The sequence below is a fragment of the Carassius gibelio genome, chromosome A5 (assembly GCF_023724105.1).
Source record: "Carassius gibelio isolate Cgi1373 ecotype wild population from Czech Republic chromosome A5, carGib1.2-hapl.c, whole genome shotgun sequence".
Taxonomy (NCBI): Eukaryota; Metazoa; Chordata; class Actinopteri; order Cypriniformes; family Cyprinidae; genus Carassius; species Carassius gibelio.
Window position 1 is genome coordinate 19,533,041 of NC_068375.1, and position 19,651 is coordinate 19,552,691.

Here is a 19,651-nt window from a genome sequence, read left to right on the forward strand (position 1 = left end):
TTCAATCAAGAGCAATTTCATTGCATTTAGTGTTGTATCAATTTTGTCAGCTATTTTTAAACTTAGTCTTAATCTTGTGTCAGATGTAACTTTTAGTTTTTATCATATTTAGTCAATGTCTCCTATTTTAGTTGAAGTAAACTTTTAGACTAAATGTCTGAGCATTTTAGTCAGTGGAAACTTAAACATTTTCATCTTACTGTATAATGTTAAAAAATATTTTAAAAAAATATAATTTTGCTTGATTTTAATGGCAGATTGCATAAGTAAAAAGCTGGGAAGAGTACGTATGTGTTTAACAGAAAAGCTCTGTTTGGGGGACTTGATATCTGGTAAAGTTTTAGTTTTTTTAACTACGTTTTAGTCTCATCTTTTTTTTCAACAATATTGCATGTTGATATAGTGTCATCGTTTTATGACCTTATTACTGTCAAATAAAAAAAAAAAACCTTGTTGATGAACATTTCTCATCACAGATTTCATTAATGTATTAACGCTAGCAAGGGTGCAAACCAAAAAAATTTTTGATTACATTACATTTGATTTTAGGATTAATATAATAACTTTATTTAGGATTTATTAAACATTGACCAACATTATTTTCAAGGATTTAAAACGGATTTTTTATTTTTATTTTTTACTGTTAAGAGTCTTGTAAGGGCTTAGTAGTGAAAAGGGGAAATATAAGTTCAACTTTAATGAAAAAATAAATAAATAAAAATAAAGCAAACCTAAAATATTACACTTAAGAGACAGTGTGGTATTTATTAATTTCTTTATTGCTATGTGCTCCCCAATACAACAAACAGCCTCAGTAGTGTACACTTCCATTACAACTAACAAAAGTACAAACTAAAACAAAAAGCAATGACTGTAAGCAGTTAGCAACAGAAAGTGTCTACGTATGCCAGAACAACAATTAACTCTTAAACAAATATGGAATAGTATGGATAAATACACTTTTATCCTTTATGTTGGGTGTCAGTCTGTGGCTTAGGGATTGTCAATTTAACTATCTCGCATTCTTTGGGTCTCCGAAAGCTTGTCGATTATATTTGCAACAATTTTTTTATTTAGCAGAAAGTGAACAAAGATTAAAATAATAATAATAATTTTGTGATTCACACAATGTTCACCTTAGCTTTCATCATCGAATGAATGATGTCCAAAGATAACTGCTACTGATCTGTATGCAGATATGACTTTTGTGTAATCCAGAGGATCTAAATCCACTATAATTTTGTCTCTTTTTTTTCAGTTAAAGCTACGAATTAACTGTAATAGCAGTTTTGTGCATGACTGGGGGATTTGCGGGTAAAGGACAAAATGAATCACTGTAAATGACAGCTTTGTTTCAGATTTTCTATACAATATTTCTATTCTAAAATGGCTGTGAAACAGCTTTCCCTTATTATAACATCTCAAAAACTGAGCATGTGTCTCATTTGAACTAAAAAGGCAGTTAAAGCAACAACAATAAGGTTATCCATACGTCTACTTTTGTTTCTGTGTTTACTTTTGAGAGCTACATTTACTACTTGATGGGAGTCCGTATTTATGGTCTGAAGTGACAGATAATGTGTCACATAAAACATGATGTTGAACTTTAAATCTTAATAAATACTCTAAAGTTCTCAATGGTATTTACAATCACTTTACAGTGGCACACAGGTGAACGTGTGTGTGCTGTTATGAACTCCACTGATAGACTAACTGGTTTCCTTGGGATTGCAGTCAGATGCATCGTGGTTGAGATATAATCCTTGATTATAAAAATAAATAGCTTGCCTTTCCCTCAAGTGAGATATCTTGTGCAGTGTCTCACAGTATAAGATCTCCAGAAAGTCCAGCTTTACTCCCCCAAATTCCAGCTCAAATTTCCAATTCATCTCACAATATATAAGATGGGTCTCCTACATCATGTTGAAGCTGCTTGGCATGATATTAACGTTCAGTGTGATCATAGGCTAGACAAACTTCTGTCTGCAAAAGTAAACTCGTAACACAGAAAAAAAGGGAAATCTAAGAGGCAAGTCTCAAAGAGAATCATGGGGAGATGAGGAGGAAAACAAAAAAACAGTCTCACAGTCTTTGAGAATTAATTTGGTCGATGACTTGCTGATTCATGAATGAAATACTTTTGGAATGAAAAGTAAATCTTGTTTGTTTCTGGGGCTCACACTTGTTTGGAATGTATATTCTTCAGTGCTGAACTCATGGCTGATAGCACATGATAGCACCTTATTATTATGGTGTTCTTAATATAAAAAGCACCAATAATGCTCCTGAATGTCTTATTCTCATTTTGTATAAAATAATACTGACATTTCCCATATACAGTATTTACAGGAACGTTCATAAATATGAATTGGCCAAACCTGGTAAAAATAAGACTTTAAAGATCGTGAAGTTGGATACAACTACAAGCGTTTCTTCATGAGCACCACTGGAGTCTCTTCGTGTACGCGCACCAAACCCCCATGGACCAGACTGCTGAGAGGATCATCAGAAGAACTTCCTTTGGCATGTTCCCCATCACAACAATGTGTGACTGACAAGTGTGTTTTAAACAACAAATACTGCTGGCGGGGGAATTGAGAACATTTGAAAGTGAACCAGCACTTTACTCTCTCTTGCTTGAGGAGGATGTGAAGGGAAAGATGAATGTTAAAGGTCTATGTCTACAACAAACTAATAAGAGGAAGAAAGAGACAAACTAGCCTTCATCTCTCCACCTCGGATGGTGCTGTCGGCCACTGACTCTCTTGGAAACTTTCCAGCTGCCATGATGCATCTTTAACCTTGTTCCACGAGCTATGAATCGTCATTGCAGGCAGATTCCTCGCACCGGGTTTGAGGCGCTTTTGAGTCTTGCTGTTCTCGGTATTGAGTTTGCGAGGCGGGGGAGAGGCGGTCTGCTTGGCAATTTGTCTTTGTGACGAGGATCCCCGCTGGTGCTGCTGCTGCTGAGGGACTTTCAGAGATCCGTTTACAGAGGCTGAGAGTGTCTCCAGAAGTTGGGAGGCTGAACTGAAGCGAAGTTCCTCCTCCGTCTTAGCAGCTTCGTGCAGAAGAGGAACAAAAGTGCCAGTTCGCTTACTGCAGGATTCGCAGCAGAGCTTGCTGTAACCTGGTATCGAGCAATAACGAGCCAGAACCTCCATCTGACAGAAAATGGACCTGTCTCCTCCGCAAGGCTCATCTGTCAGAGAAACAGAAGGCTTTTTTTACATTTTATTTCTCACACTTTTCCACATTTCAGATTTCTTGAATACTCAGGGTCTTTATGTCACCAATATTACCAAACACTGAAGAAACAATGTCCCTTTACATGCAGTAAAATAGGCTGTCCATGCACAACTATGACAGCATTTCACTTAATAATTTGGACCACAATGTGAGGTCACCCATTAGTTCTCCTTCATGCCATTCCAAATTAATATGACTTTCTCTCTTTTGTGTAACACAAAAGAAACATTTTCAACATTATCCTGGTCGATCTTTATATTACATCTGACATCACACTCCTCAGATGCCAAAAGCAAAACAAATGATGCTAATTTACACCCATGGTATGGTCTATCTCCATTTGGCTACCTCAAAATCCAATTTGGCCAGACAGTTCAACTTTTCTGAATCTCCTTTTGTTTTTGTTTTTTTGTAAAATATGCTGTTTTTATACAGTACATAATCTTTTTTAAAAGTTCTGTATTTGATTATCAAACAAAGAGTGCAGAATTGTAAATATTTCTGAAGCATTTCTTCATACATAGTAATATATTTCTTCATACATGGTTCTTCATATATATATATATATATATATATATATATATATATATATATATATATATATATATATATATATATATATATATATATAGTTCGACCCTATTGAACACCATTGTGTGTGTGTGAATGTTGTGCACACAACACCGTTCTTGTGATTTGTGCGTGAATATACTGAATTAAAAAACAACCAGCATTTACAGCAGTGATTTATTTATTGCTAAAAGCAACAAATGCAGAATAAACTGTAAGCTGTCAGGCAATCAATCACACAGTGTGACTAAACTTGTATTAGTATTCATAGATCCTGACCAGCTGTGTGACTATGAGAAAAGATTACCTTAAAATGTACATCTGAATGCAGTATTCCCTATTGTTTGCTTACCAGTTATTATCCCTTTTGACTACAGGTTTGGAGCGAAATGAGGGTGAGTAAATGTTGACAGAATTTTGGGGTAGACTATCCCTTTATTCTCCAGAATTACTGATAAATCAGTGGAGTAAACACTGTAGATTACATTGTGACACTTATGTGTGGCTCACTCGGATTTGGATCATTTCCTGATCCCCTCAGCTTTACTTTATTATTCTACTCTGCTTTCACTGTACCATTCAATACAAAAGAAAAAGCCCACAATAAATGCAAAAGTCTTGGGGTCTTTCAGTTAATGCAAGTCATAAAAATAGCCATTCCAGTTCAAGCTGGTTTAAGACGGTTGTCACCAGATGAACCACAATTTAGTTTTTTTCTTTTCCTATTGAAAAAATGCAAAATGCCTTGCTTTATACTGTACACAGCTGAAAAGTTAAGCAGTGTGCCATTTGTAAAGGGTTGGTGTTTTGTTAATCTTCCACTTCCACCAGATGCGGGTAAAGCTATTAAAAAGGAATTAGAGCAAGCATCATGCAAGCAGATATAAAGAAAGTGCTGTTCATAGTGATGTCTGCTGTGTTCTAACATACGATTTTTTTCTGAGCTGTAGGCACTACGCATCATGGCAGTAAAACATGTTGCATTAATCTCCAATGTTGGGGGTCATGAGTTACAAAGTAACAGATTACAGTAACTATATTACTTTTTTGGGTAACGAAGTAAAGTAACTCATTACACTAATAATATTGGTAACTTCAGTACTTTACTAGAATGTAGGAACGCGCTTTCCTGCGTTACACATGCCGTGTTTTTCTGTGTGTAAAGTTCTGGGCCGGGTTTCCCGATAACAATTGATCTTAGCCCTTAACCCTCAAAGACTGAGACAGCCGCCCGCGGCTCATTTGGAATATCTCATTTGGATATTCAGAGGCGCCGTAGTGTACTTGATTACGTCATGGCATTTTCACAACATTGATTCATCAGAAGAAACCAATGCTTTCATTCCTCTGAGCCAAACAGAAATGATTGTAGACACTTAGTCCCACCCCCGTGCCCAGATTGGTGCAAACTGTCCCATATTAAACCAATAAGTAGTCTTTTGAACTACCGCTTAACATATTGCTTTGGAAAATGAATGAAAACAAAGTGAAAGTAAAGTCTGTTGTGAACGCTTGAATACAAACACACAATAACACATTTGCATGAGAAAACTCTCAGAAAAAGCACAAAAAACACTCGACAGAGTACTTCAACGTAAAACAAATTAAAAACAAGGATGAAACAGTGGTAAATATCTGATAAAATTTATGTCTTGGGTCGCTAGGCGATGTCCCGGTAAAATTTCTGACACAGATTACAGCCAACGGATCGATCATTCATATTATGTCTATTACGTATACTAAGTAAATCATTATATAATTATATAGTTCATAAAGATAGTTGCACTATTTCTTTTTCTGTTGCACTCTTTTTCTGTTTAATATTTCTCACTCATTTTGTGTGTAGTTTTTGAATCATTTGCACTGTTTTTGCACTGTATGCTATATGCTGCATAGTTTGTGTTCATTGTTCATACTCAGATTTAAAATATATTTCTCAGAAGAAGAAAAAAGATGCAATTTATCTTTAAAAGAAAATCTAAATGAATGTTTTAAGCATTAATTTGATGCCCAGAAAAATGTAAAAACACAACAGAATTTCTGAGGGGAAAAAACATTTCATAAGGCTATTTTAAGAAGAAAAAAAATAAAATAAATGAAGGGTTCTTATGCATTTAAATAATTACTACTAAATGCTAAAAAATAAAACATATAGTGAAGAAAAAATAAAACATTTCATAGGGCCCTAAATGTCATTTTTGTTAAACTTTTAATAAATTGCTGTGAAAATGTGTAAGTGTTATGATTTAAATTAATTAGACATGCTTTTTGATGAATACATTTAAATTTAACCATTAAAGACGAGTTGAGAAAAAATAAAACAGAAAAAACTGAATCCAGAATTTATTTTTACGGAAAACGGTATTTGGAAAAAATTAAACGGATTTTATAGGGCCCTAAAAAAAGTAAAGTAATAAGTAGTGAAGTTACTTTCAAAATGCATTAACTAGTAAAGTAATCTCATTACAATTTACAGAAGTAACTAGTAACTAATTACATTTTTTGAGTAACTACCCCAACACTGTTAATAAGATAAATGTAAAATTTCTTGCTTATGAGATTCAGAAAAGCAACTGGTTTTGGGAAGATATTTTGAAAGAGAGTACATTATTCATGAATCAGAAACACTGCAAAAAACATGTTAATTTCCAGCTTGTAGGCATTATGTGATCTAATTAATAGCTTTCTCATACATGATGTGTGACTAAATAAAAACTCTCCACTGAGACAGGGTAAAACCTTCTCCAGAGAACAGTTGAGAAGTTCACAGACCACGAAAGCATTCTGGGAAACTGACTGTGGTCAAGAGCACCATGAATAATGTCATCAATGCAGATGCATTTGTGCACTTTACTATATTTTTAATTATCTTATTTTCTTTTTTAATGAACAACATGCACAGATCATACATTCAAGACTTTATAAAATCTCTTGAGTGCAGATTGTTGTCCCAATGTTGCTTTCTGTTCAAACCAATTCTTTGCTTTGGCTTTCATAATTTGCAATGGTGTATCTGCGTTATCTTACCATGGCAGGGTCCTGGCCTGCAGGTCTTTTGTAACTCAGGCTTCTCACCGGTGCATTGATCTCCACTGCGACATGTGACCAGACGTTGAGACACACCCTCTCCACAGGACACTGAGCACTGAGAGATAAGAAAGAAGTTGAGTCTACAAACTACAGAAAAAAAACATATGGCTTCTAACATCCAACACTGTGTCATACACTAGCACAAAGCAATTTGTTTATCCAGTACACAATCACAGTCAAACAGAAGATATTTGATGTTTACTGTAATTATGAGGAGCAGATTAAGACCAATGAGATTTCAAAGTAATTGGGGCTACAGAGAGTGACACTGCAGAAACAGAAACCATTTTATGAAGTTATTTTGCATCAGAGTCTGATAGCTTCTCCCTGTCCCTTATGTAAGAAAAGCTGCAACAATTAAGCACATGAAGTTTCAAACAAACATTTCTTTGAAGTGCACTTTGTCTTTTTGGAATTTTCAGTGTGAACACTATTTATACTACAAACTGGACATAAGGCACATACCAATTTGCATACTCATGCATTCTGTCCAGTTTGTGCGTTTACAGACGGCCAAATCAATGACTCATTGTTCACTGTCAGAGCTTGGTGTTGAATCAATACCACACAGACTGGTTCAATAGAGGATTACACTGACCTGCAGCGCACTTGCTTGAGCTCGATATCTCTGTATAATATTTAACATCTTCAGAAGTCTTCTGGCAATGAAACACTCAAAGCCTGGATTTTAGCTTCAAATTCTGACACAGCTAGATAATGAGGTTACTGTCATGACTCTCTTGGTGAATCAGAATCATTGACTTAAAATCAATGAAACTGTCAGGCCTTGCTTGGACATTGTCAGTGCAAGAGAATGCTTCTAATTTCAAGGTAAAAAGTACCAATTAATTTGTTTATTTTCTAGGCACTCCAAAAAAAAAAAAAAAAAAAAAAAAAAAAACTATAACAACAAAACAAGCAAACAAACAAAATCTTAGGATGTGTTAAACACAATCTTCAGATGAGATTTTTTTAGTTTCACAATGATTTTAAGCCCAATTACACTGAAAATTGCTTGCAGATAGTATCAGAATATAATTGAACCAATCTTCTCACTTTCCCAAATGCTACTCTCAAAAAGCTTGTCAGCTTTTGTATTCATAGCAACAAAACATCGTGTGACCTGAGAAAAAACATACCTCTGACCAGGCCCCGGTTCTCCATTGGGCAGGGCAGGGCACTCCGTTACATGGCCTCCTGATCTCAGGCTTTTCCCCGCTGCAGTACTTGCTGTGGATGGAGCGGTTTGTGCCTTCATGAAGGAACTGGACACAGCGCACGGTGCGGATTTGGTATCCCAAGCTCCCACAGGTTTTAGTACAATGTTCCCACTCTTCTGTGATCCATCTGTCAGAAGACAAATGAATCTGAATCTGCTATCTAAGATTTGATATATTGAATAGTTTTTTTTTCATATCCAAACCTCTACTTAGATTCATAGGAGGAAAACATCTTATACCACACATTTAAAGGGATAGTTCAAGGTAAAATTCAAATTATGTCATCATTTACGCACTCTCAAGTTGTTTCCAACCTGTATGCATTTGTAACAACTTGAGGGTGAGTAATAAATGACAGAATCCTTTTTAGGTCAATTGTCACTTTAAGCTTATCATTAGACAAATCATTATGACCAACTAATGCATTTATTCTTTTTGATTATTTTATTTAATTAATCTAGGCCTATTCTCTTCACAGTGATAATCTCTTTTTTTACAATACGAAAATTATAAACCATGTATTTGTAAAGTAATATATTATTACATGTGCTGACTACATTCAAAATGTTAATCATTCTGATTCTGAAATAAATTCTCTACAGTGTTCAATTATCCTTATCTGTTTGACTAGTGTTACCATTCACAGGTCGGTCCCATTTTTCAAGACTATAAAACTGCACACCACATTTCCTGCTTAAACAGCAGGAGATTCCATTCATTATTCCTTGACAGAGCAGCTGCTAACAAATCTGTGTAGGATAAAATGAATCTGGTCTGTTTAGCACTCAGAATGTGATCAGAGAATGTAAACGCTTGGCATGGTGAACTAAAAGTGGGATGCATCTGTTTACAAGCATTTTTTTAAATATCTTTTGCCTTCCATAGAATAGGAATAGCAGTCATGAAGGTTTGCAATGACCGTAAAAGATTCCATAACTCAAAATTGATTTTGGATTTGCTGCATTGAACACTTTCAGTTGGCTCAATTCAATTATGTGAAATGAAGGTCTTTTTAACATTGGCACTGCAGTTGAACTGAATTTGTCATTAATGTGGGGCATCAGCAGAGGCATCATCGACCTGTGTGAACAGGCATACAGTAATTAAACAGTGCAGCCTGTACTATTGCTCTTATGTAATTCACCTTGAACATACACTGGCATCTGCTTAAATATAACAGTTGATTTAAAATATTAAAATTAAGTTACATTAATCATAAAAATATTTTTTTTATGGCTTAATGCAAAATACTGCTCTTCTCGCTAGTATCCATTTGGTTTTAACTGTTACAAGCAGCATGCTTGATTGCAGTGAAGTGCTTAATACAATAAACAGCCACATGACATGGTCAGGAAGTCAATGCGTTACAAGCAGGTTAATGCCTTTTTTGGGTAAATAAATATGTGAGGAAGTCTACGGGTCATTCTTTAAAAGATGTGATTAGAAACTAAAGAACATGTGGCATGTACGTACCCTGGAAAGCGTCTCATTTTCCTGGATTAATTAACCATACTGGAGTGTTTAGTTTGGATTTAGGGTGCTTTTTGAAAAGCCTGGTTGTCTGCTGAATATAGTGGCTTAAATAGAAATATAACTGATAAGATGAAGTGAAGACTGTGCAGCCTTAAGAAAATTCTGTCATGTCCTCACCTTCCCATCTTCTGAAACCATTATGACATTCTATCTGTCATGGTGCACAAAAATATATTATTTTTTTTATATATATATAACAGGATGTCCATTCTGCACTTTTTCATACAGGTTTGGAACAACATGAGGGTGAGTAAATGATGAAGGATCTTTCATTTCTTTAAGTGAATTAACCATTTTTGCCTGTTGAAGACAATGCTGGGCAGAAATAGGTTTTCTTCCAAGCTTGTTAATAAAACAAGCCACCAAAACCTAAGCAGCAGAGTGAGGAGAATGTTGACTATGATACCAAGCTGTAGGCTGACCTGCAGAATAGATACAATCCCCAATGTTCATTAATTTTTTAGTTTTAGTTTTAATAGTAGTACATTTAATATTTAATAATAGTACATTTTACCATATTGAATTATTTTCCACAGATTTTCTGGCAAAAACAAAAAACAAAAACATATTAATAGGGAGGCGAGGGAAACTAAAATGTCCACCACCTGCAGAGTCTAAATTAAAACTAGGACAAGTGAATGCAGAGGGAATGGGAAAAGGGAAATGCAGGAAGAACTGCAGGCACAATCTCATCCTCTGCAGATGGGAAGGAGGAGGAGCCCTAGTGACAGATGGGAAGACAGAGGAAATATCAGAATTGAAATGGGAAGGAGTCACAGCAGCTGGCTCTCCAGCAACAGTTCAGTTTGAGGAAAATGAAATGATTTTGCAACAGATCCTGCAGTTAACCATTAACATTTATATATTTTTCATTTTTACCCCCCAAAAATATTCATTTGTGCACCTTTTCAAATCCTATTTATGATTTTTAGAAATATCGCTCTCACTTTCAAAAGTGTTAAGAGATATAATGAATAATAACGCCTCAATCTGCACAGAGTTTTCATTCCTGGGCCACATTAAAAGTATAATCTATGAGAAAGTCTAAAGCATAATCAAAATGATGTGACTTTCCTCTCAGCAGGAAATATGCAATGTGATGTGGGAGAGTAAACAACTGACTATCACATGTCAGAGGCTCTAATTCTAATCCCATTAAGTGTCCTTATTCTGCAGAGCTCTACAGTGCTAGTCACTCTGATGCTAGTTTATCAAAGGAAGTGATTACTCATTTGAAACATCTACAACAATATGTTCGTTCCTTTAGCATATCTAGCAGTCTCAAATATATGATTTATAAAGCTCAGCCAGCTGTTAATAGGTGGTGGCATCCACTTTATTCCCTCTTAATGAAAAGCTCCAGACACAGAGACTTGCACTCCAATAGAGAGTGAGTATATCTTGATAAAAACATATTTGCAGGAGATTAACTCCAATTTATGAGTAGACCTAGTGTCAGGGTCCTGTCACTTCAGTCTAGTTTATTTGTGGATTTGTGACACAGCCCTGAAACTCCTGTCATGTCTTGTTTTCGTGGGAGCGGGGGGCTTTGAGTGTGTTTGGTCTGAGCCTATGGCTTGTGCTCATTTTAATTTTTTTTTTCATTTGCAATTTTTCCATCCCTTCACCTAAAATAACATGACACCTATTCTACTCTCACAGACACTGTTTATACCCTTGACTGCTCAAGTGCTTAATTTAGATCTTATAAAGTGCATTTATAACAGTTGAGGAAATATGAAGATGAACCTAATTAATTTATTCATATCCATGCCTTTTGTGACATTACTACCAGCATATCTGCAAAACCTCAACTGTCCCAATCTCTTTTTAAAACAATGTGATGCCCAACACAACAAAAAGTGGATAGACTGCAAAATTCAGTGCAATATAAATGGCTATAAACAATACAAAAGCTCCCTTCAGTTTGAGTGTAATTCGTCTGGAAGACTAAACTAAGGTAACAATGTAATTTCCATTTACAAACACTTCACAGAAAGATTTTTCAAGCAGTGATATGACTATTAAACAGCTGGATCTTTTGTGAAAACAATAAGCCTATGAACAGCAGAAAGCGGAGAGCATTTAATCTTCTATGAAAGATGTGGCTATGGCTCATAAAAGCAGAATAACTGCTTGAGACAACACAAAAAAAAATTCAATGTGTTTTCTATTTCTTTTCTGAAATATGAGTACTGAGAAACTCTCAACACTATCAGGTGGAGAGGTAGTGGGATTGTGGTGTTGTGATAAAAATATAAAGGATTCACAACCTACAGTACTGTGCATATTTAAATAAAAAAGATGTGTTGAGATGATGTGCGCTCAGTGACTTGTGTAGGTTGATGCAGAAGGGTCTTAATAACTCTTATACAGTATATACATTCCATGTGTTAATCATAAAAGCCAGCCATGGACACATGTTGGATAAAAACAAAACAAAAACAACTACAATTATATTTTCTGGTTTTCTTTCAGAAAGATTGAAAGAAAGTCGTGAGGCTGTGGCTGAAGATTTCTTCTTTGCCTCTGACAAGAGAGATGAATGAAGCAAGAATACCCAAAGGTATAAAGCAATGAAAATCCAGCTCAGAGCTCTCACGGCTAGAATGGTGAAGCATGAGTGCTTATACATTATTTAGTGATGTTTAGATTGAGTTAAATGTGATGAAATAGGAAATCAGATTCTGTACCATGACAACCTATTCTACCTTCCATTTCAGTGAAAAAGACTTCAGTTATTGTGTGCTGTTAGAAACTGTTTCAATTTGACTTACTCTGGTTTTGTACAGTCCTGTAAGTTACACATTCGTCGAATAGGTTTGGGTTTCTTGGTGATGTCACAGTAGCCTTTGTGCACCATTTTGTTGTCACCTTTTTTACGACACCCATATTTGGTGTACTGGAATCCTAAAGATGAAATAAAACAAAAGAGCAAAAAGAACCATGATGCATAATGTTAATAGACTGGGCTGCCAGAATAAAAAAATCCACCCCAAGAAACTCATTAGACCCAGATGTTGTTTCTTGGGTGTCGCAATTATTATGTTAAAATTGTTAAATGTTAAAATTGTGACACTGTATACAGTAACATTGAACATTTGAATTATTGGACAATTGAATGCAATTGATACACTGATCAAATTGATTGTATTTATTGTTGCAAAATGTAAACTATATTATTGGCCAATAATAATCTGCTAAATGTGACAATGAGGCATGAAGATTTTAAGATATTATAAATATTAACATCATGATTTTCTGTAAAGCTGCATTGAAACAATGTGTACAATGAAAAGTTCAGTTCAAATAAATGTACATATTTGAGTAACCTAGAAGAGCTAAGAGATTGTTAGAGTTGAACGTTACCTCCAGCACAAGGTCTTGAACATTGGGACCAGCTCTTGAGTGCCCATTCATATGTGTCCTCCTGAATGACATTATTGTTGTTAAGGGGCACTGAATCTTCGTGGATGATGTATTTGTACATTAGTGTGGACCTCGTCTCGTTGTCTTTAGGTATAATCTAATGGAGATGAAAAACAATAGGACAAAAGTTTCAGAAATAAAGTGATATTTACAGGCATTTGATTATGTACGCAGGGATTTAGCATTTGTTCATGCATATGTAAGAGGATGCAAATTTATGTGTTGCCCTCTGTGTGAGATGACTCAGACGAGGATTTGTTTAATTAGGTTCGAAAATGAAACGAGCATGACAAGCCTAACTGCACACGCTTGTGGAGTCGTCTCAAGGACGACTAATTTTGCTTTAGTTTGTTACTGCTGTTGTAACTTACAATTTCATGCGAACTTCAGATATTCATATTCTAATAGTCATTCGTATTTCCCTAATACTTTAACCTGATATAAAATCAATATGCAAGTCAGAGATTAGCATTCAGAAGCCAGCACATGCAATTATAAACTTATTCGAAGCAATTTTTGCATTTTATGATGGTGTGAAAAAGATGGTAAACCCATTAAAATGATAAAATTCCTGCATTAATTTTGCATAAATTTGAGGTAACTAGTAGGTAGAGTGTAACTGAACACATGCTGTATCAGGCAGTGTATTTGGTGTACCGAATACAGTCTCATTTGTCATTGTAAATTGAAACAGCATTCATTTGAAAGACGCACTGGTCAGAAACAAATTTGTGTGTGTTTTAAGGTCACAAAGTCATTATTAAAAACACTGGCCTGTATAAATTAAAGACATTCAACACTGTTTTTGCCTTTGCCTAGGTTGTTAATTTCTCTGTAAGCAAGGCTTGAAACACATCTAAAGATCTCCTTGCATATTCTAAACTGGCTGATGTCAGTGTTCATGAATTCACCTTGCAGGGAACACAAATTATTTTCAGCAGAACCAAATGCTACATTCAAAAAATGACATCTGGTTAGAAATTTTTGTTTGTTTGTTTATTTTCAGTCTGAGAACCAGGATGGCTTGTGGCCATTAAAGAATTGATGAATTGTGGACTATAGTAATGTATTGTACAGGAAAATGTCAATGTGTCTATCCATGAGATTATGCTTTATGGAAAGTAGGTCATACCACACAAAAAGATCTTAAACAAGGGAATATTCAAGTGGAATTGCAAAGCTTAAGTAGAAGAACTGTTGTGCTTTGACAGGTCAAAGCCTTCAACTTAATCTAACTGAGTTGTTGTGGCATTTCATGCGAGACAGCTACAGTCAGTTATAAGATTGGCTTGAAGCAAGACTGTAAAAATGAAAATAACATCCTATTTCTAAATCCTAAAAAGTACATCATTGCTTTGTTTTGTTTTGTGTGTGTGTGTGTGTGTGTGTGTGTGTATTTCTGCAATGCTATATAAAATAACTACCAATCATATATTATTGTACATTCATATATCAAATTCAGACCAGTGGACATTACATCACCATTTAAAGTTTATCACAGACTTAGGACCTCTACAAAATATGTCATGATTAAGCTTGATTAAGAAAACTCTTTTCTCTGACCACTCTTCATAGCAAGCAATTTATAAAAGAAATGTATTTAATATCTCATTTGTTTCTCCTAGACTGATTGTGATTAAATGGAGAAATCTTGCATAAATCACCTGGCCTATGCTATTTACATTATTGTCTTAGCATATTATATTTATACATTTAATGTATACATTTTATCAGTTTAGCATTCCCTGGCAGTCGAACCGGTGACATTGACATTACTTGTGCCATGTTGTAGTGTCTTATCTGCAGGAATGATGACAGGTTGCATGATATCAATACAGTTCTGGGTAAAATTCAAGTTTGACTGTGCAACATGAACTGTCACGCATGTCAGATATTCATCAAATCTGTACACCTAAGCATGCTCATGCGCTAATATTGGAAAAGAAAGAAAGAAAAACAGTCACATTAGTAAAAAAAAAAAAAGCTAAATATTTATGATGCATATCCTTTTGACACTCTAGTATAACATCTTTAATATAAACATATACTGTATCATCAATTGATTCCTCTATGGGGGTAGAAATGTTGCAGATATAATAGATCCACAAATGTACAGAGATTTATAAAAAATGAAACATGTTGACAAAAAAATTTAATTAGATCCACAACTAAACCTCAGAGTTTTACACACATTAATTAAATTCACAAATAAATAAAATGGTTTGCAAATAAACATATTCACAAGTAAATTTTTACCTGCCATTTATGACTTGTGAATCGCGTTCTGTACATATGTAGATCACTGCACACATTTGTGGATCACTCGCTTTGCATTTGAAACAGTTCTAGCATCAAGAAGCTGAAAATCAACTGAATTTATGGACTCAGTCTATTGTCACGGTCTCCTCAAGCCAATCGTAGCATGTTCTCACTATAAATAATCACGTTTTGTTTAACATATAGGGTGGTCTCTTAATTAAGTTCTCAAATATATTCTTAAGAACATCTTATTTTTTTTCGTAAAAGAAGAAAATACCAGCCATTATCTGAATGAATACATGACGCACTGATAAACTCACAGTATTGTCTTTTTGCACTTCCTGCAGATTACCTTAATAATCATAATAAGCACACAACATTTTTTCATCATGACTTTGAATGGCGCCTAGCCTAACGTTTTTAATGCGGTGTGTTTTTGAACAGTTACTTTTAAAATAGCCTGTCTCAAGCTTCAGCGATATGTTTAATTCATTTTTGTGCTGTGTTTTTGCACTCTCATCTGAGTGAACGCTTCCGGTATGTGAGTCCACGCTTCTATAGCAAATGCGTCCCGCACATTCATATGCGCGGAATACTACCAAAGATTATTTCGTATTTATAAGCTAAAATTAAAAGCGTTCAATTAAAGCTCCCTATCTGACTAATTTTAGAGTTGCTGCTGAGTTTTGAAGTCAGTAAAAAGTAGCGTCACATATAGGCTTCTCATAACTGATCATGTTTACATTAACAGTCATCGCTGTCCCTTCAGAAAACTTGTGCACATCGCTAGTCCTACTATGTATTATATGTAACTGTTGTTATAATAAATAAAATGTAAAAAAATAATTTGAAATAACCCAATAAATTATTCTTACTGTTTGGGATTTAAGACAAGTCTGGGGCTGTCCTAAAATTAAAAAGCTATTTACAATGATTTCTTTAAGAAAATTATTTTCAAGAATTTGAATTTTTCTTAGGTTTTGTCTCAAGAACAATCTTAAGAAAAAAGATAAGAATATTTGGGAATACAAAATGTTATTTTTTATTTTTTCTAAAGTTAAGAAATAAGAAGAAAATGGCAGTTAAGAAGAAATTTCTGGTGTGCATGTAAACAATATGACTGAAAATCATGTCATCTTAGAGGGTGAATTACAATAGTGACAAAAAAAAAGTGTTGATGATTTCCATCGCCAAATGTAGGCGTGGCCAGTGATGCAAAAGGTTTAACTTTATGCAAAAGATTTAACTTTATGCAAACTAGCACATTCAGAGTAAGTTTGATTCATGTATTTGTACTGACTCACCTTGATATAATTTTCAACAGCAAGAAAATCGAATAGACCCTTTTCACATGATGTGTTTTAACAGCCACCAGCATTGTAAATCCTCCAAGGTTTTTGTATTTGCATTTTTTAAAAGATGTATGTACATTCATAACATAAATATATTTTGTATTACATTACCTTCGCATCAAAAAAAAAAAAAAAAGATAATGCTAACGCGAGACTGACGTTATCAGTCTCTCTCTATGTTTCATGAGTACACTATCGTGTGGTTTTTCTTTTGCTGTTTGAGCAAATGGGGATGAAAAATATATATTTGTGGTAGTCCCCCATTCACTGCTATAGAAGTTTACCAAACTAAGATGGCGTCTGCTTCTGAGAAACCCGGAAATGTGAAAAGGGTCCATGAGACCCCATTAAAGTCATTAAGTCTGAATGGGTCATTAGTGCTTCTTGTTATGTGGCTCTATATGTGGTATACTTGATTATAAATGGTCAATTGCAGCAATCTTATATGAACACCTCTTACAGATGTCAAAGACTGCAAATAGCAGCTTTTTTTTCTTCAGTCAGAAATGTCCAAGAGGGAAGTCTGCTGCTTTGAGTTTGATTGTGATGAACATGGAGGGAAAAATTACAGACATCAGCAGTGACTTTGGTGTATGGTGTATGCTGAGGCATGATGTGCAACACCGTACAGTATCCTGTACTGTTTGCGGGGGAGGTGTAAGGCTCTTTGCATAGCTTCATTTTTATATTTGCCAAGGCAAGTCATGATAACTGAGCCTTGCATTTTCATTAACATACTTATTCAAATGATGGACTGCTCAGCATAATCCAGAATAATTCCATAATTCCTTTTTAGCAATCAAAGAATGAAGACTGAATGTTTTAATACCAAAAGGAGAATGAAAAGCAACTATAGAAAAAAATGTAATAACATAAAGGTTGCTATGGCCAACCAAGCAATTTCCATCCCACTTAGTTCTAACGCAATTAATGTAATCAAAGGGAATATATATATGCTGCTGCACAACTGGCCTTTGACAAAGGAGTAAATCTATTTAATTTGATTCATGTTTTCATGTTGCACCCTAAATGCATATATATATATATATATATATATATATATATATATATATATATATATATATATATATATATATATATATATATATATATATATATATAATGTGAACGGAGGGAAGGTACATCTATTATTTCAAGGATATCTATAAACAACATCTAATAATATATTTTTTTATAATATTATATTTTCATGTTATGAAGAAAAACAACAAATGGCTTATAATAAAATAACATTATTTAACATTTAACTGTTAGACTAATTTGTCTAAATAGATACTAAAAAGTCAAAAAAACTCCCAATTTAGCAAATCGAGCAAACTAATTAGGAAATCGAGGGAACGCAATATTAATGGTGTGCACATTTTAGTACATTGAGGGAACGAATTAGTAAATCGTGTGCACAATTTAGCCTAATATTTTTTCCTGAATGTCATGTGCGGGGCTCTGTATAAGATTACTTTCTGTACATTTATTAAATCACTAGTGTTAATAATTTAAGTAATTCAATATCAACTTGAAGTGAATTCCAGATGACTGCAAAGGTATTTCAAATGTTAAAACGGGAAGTGAGATTCAACATCAAATATCCATTATAAGCTTAAATATAAGCCAATAAAATTAAAACTATTGGCCAATAATCAATATGGTGCCTTTATATCAAGGGTTGCTAATACTTAAATATATCACATGATCACATATCTCATTTAAGGCTACAGTTAGATTAGAGAAAGTTTTATTTACCAGAACAACAATTGCATCATGTAGTGGACCATCAGTGTGAAGAGTCTCGACATCATCTTCAATTAGGTAGTCCCACTCCACTCCCATCTCGATAAAGCACTGAGATATCGCATCTTCTCCCTTGCCATTGAGAATGTAATGCCCTGTTGCCTGGTTCTTGACAGCTGCAATTAGGGATTAATTACAACTCTTCAACAGTTCAGGAATAAGTTAACAGAATGATCTGAATCATCTTGTTCAATTAAGTCATCATATCAGCCACTGAATTAGACAATTAACTTTCAAAACAATGAGTGTTTTATTGAGCAGTTTCAATTTCTGAAAGCTTTACTGAATTATTCAGAAACATGATGTATATGCTTACAGTATATGCTGTTTAACAATATGGCAAGTGTATGGAGGAGGACAGTTTGACAATTTGACTGACATATTGCAAAAAATAAGTAGTGACACATTCTGGCTCAGAGCATGAGAGAAATTAAGTGGTCATTCGCTTGAATGTAAATGGTGATTACAAGAACAGCTGCGCAGAGTCGCAGATGTCAAGACAATCACCATTTCTGCAAGTCATCAAATGTCACTTGCAATTGTGCAAAAATAGATTAGGTTTCCAGAATACTAATTATGAAGAATATTGTCGCAATTTTTTTTTTATAATAATGAACATTAAGTGTTAGGCCAGATTTGATGCATGAAATCAAAGTTGACCTTTGATTTCCTACATGTTTAGCATGATGAGTTTGTGTTTATTGCCAACATATCTACTATATCTTAACCTTAAAAGGCTAATTCACCCAAGAATGAGAATTTCCTCTGTGGTACAAAAAAGAGAGAGAGTGAGAGAGAAAAAAAACAGTTCTGCATTACAAGCCATATCAGATTCTTATTATGGAACTCACATGTAAAATACATTACTTGAATCTAATTATAGTGTTGCTATGGTGTTTAGACCTGCGAAGGAATCTAATTATCGCAATCAGTTAAGTTAAATATATAGATAACTGCAATTTGCATGAATAAACTATAAAAAAAACCAAAGGAAAGTATTATTGAAACAGAATTACCTTTGGAAGACCTCTTGAAAGGTTAACTTGGGCAGTAAAGTCACTGTGAACATCTTATCTAACTTATTAAAAAAAGGTTAGGTTTAAAAGCTTAACTACAGAGGAGTAATATTCAAACTCCTGT

The 19,651-nt window shown here is 34.4% G+C and overlaps 1 protein-coding gene across 1 annotated transcript in view; it reads right to left on the reverse strand.

The window, feature by feature from the left end:
• Positions 1–758: 758 nt before the first annotated feature.
• The window catches only part of LOC127999806 (A disintegrin and metalloproteinase with thrombospondin motifs 3), an 85,107-nt gene continuing 66,214 nt past the window's right edge, over positions 759–19,651 (reverse strand). The window contains exons 17-22 of the mRNA XM_052592212.1: positions 18,464–18,627; positions 13,032–13,188; positions 12,440–12,572; positions 8,049–8,256; positions 6,847–6,964; positions 759–3,202 (exon numbers count right to left, since the gene is read on the reverse strand). Coding sequence (XP_052448172.1) covers positions 2,724–3,202; positions 6,847–6,964; positions 8,049–8,256; positions 12,440–12,572; positions 13,032–13,188; positions 18,464–18,627 — 1,259 coding nt within the window. The 3' untranslated portion in view covers positions 759–2,723. The remainder of the gene's footprint in view (positions 3,203–6,846; positions 6,965–8,048; positions 8,257–12,439; positions 12,573–13,031; positions 13,189–18,463; positions 18,628–19,651) is intronic.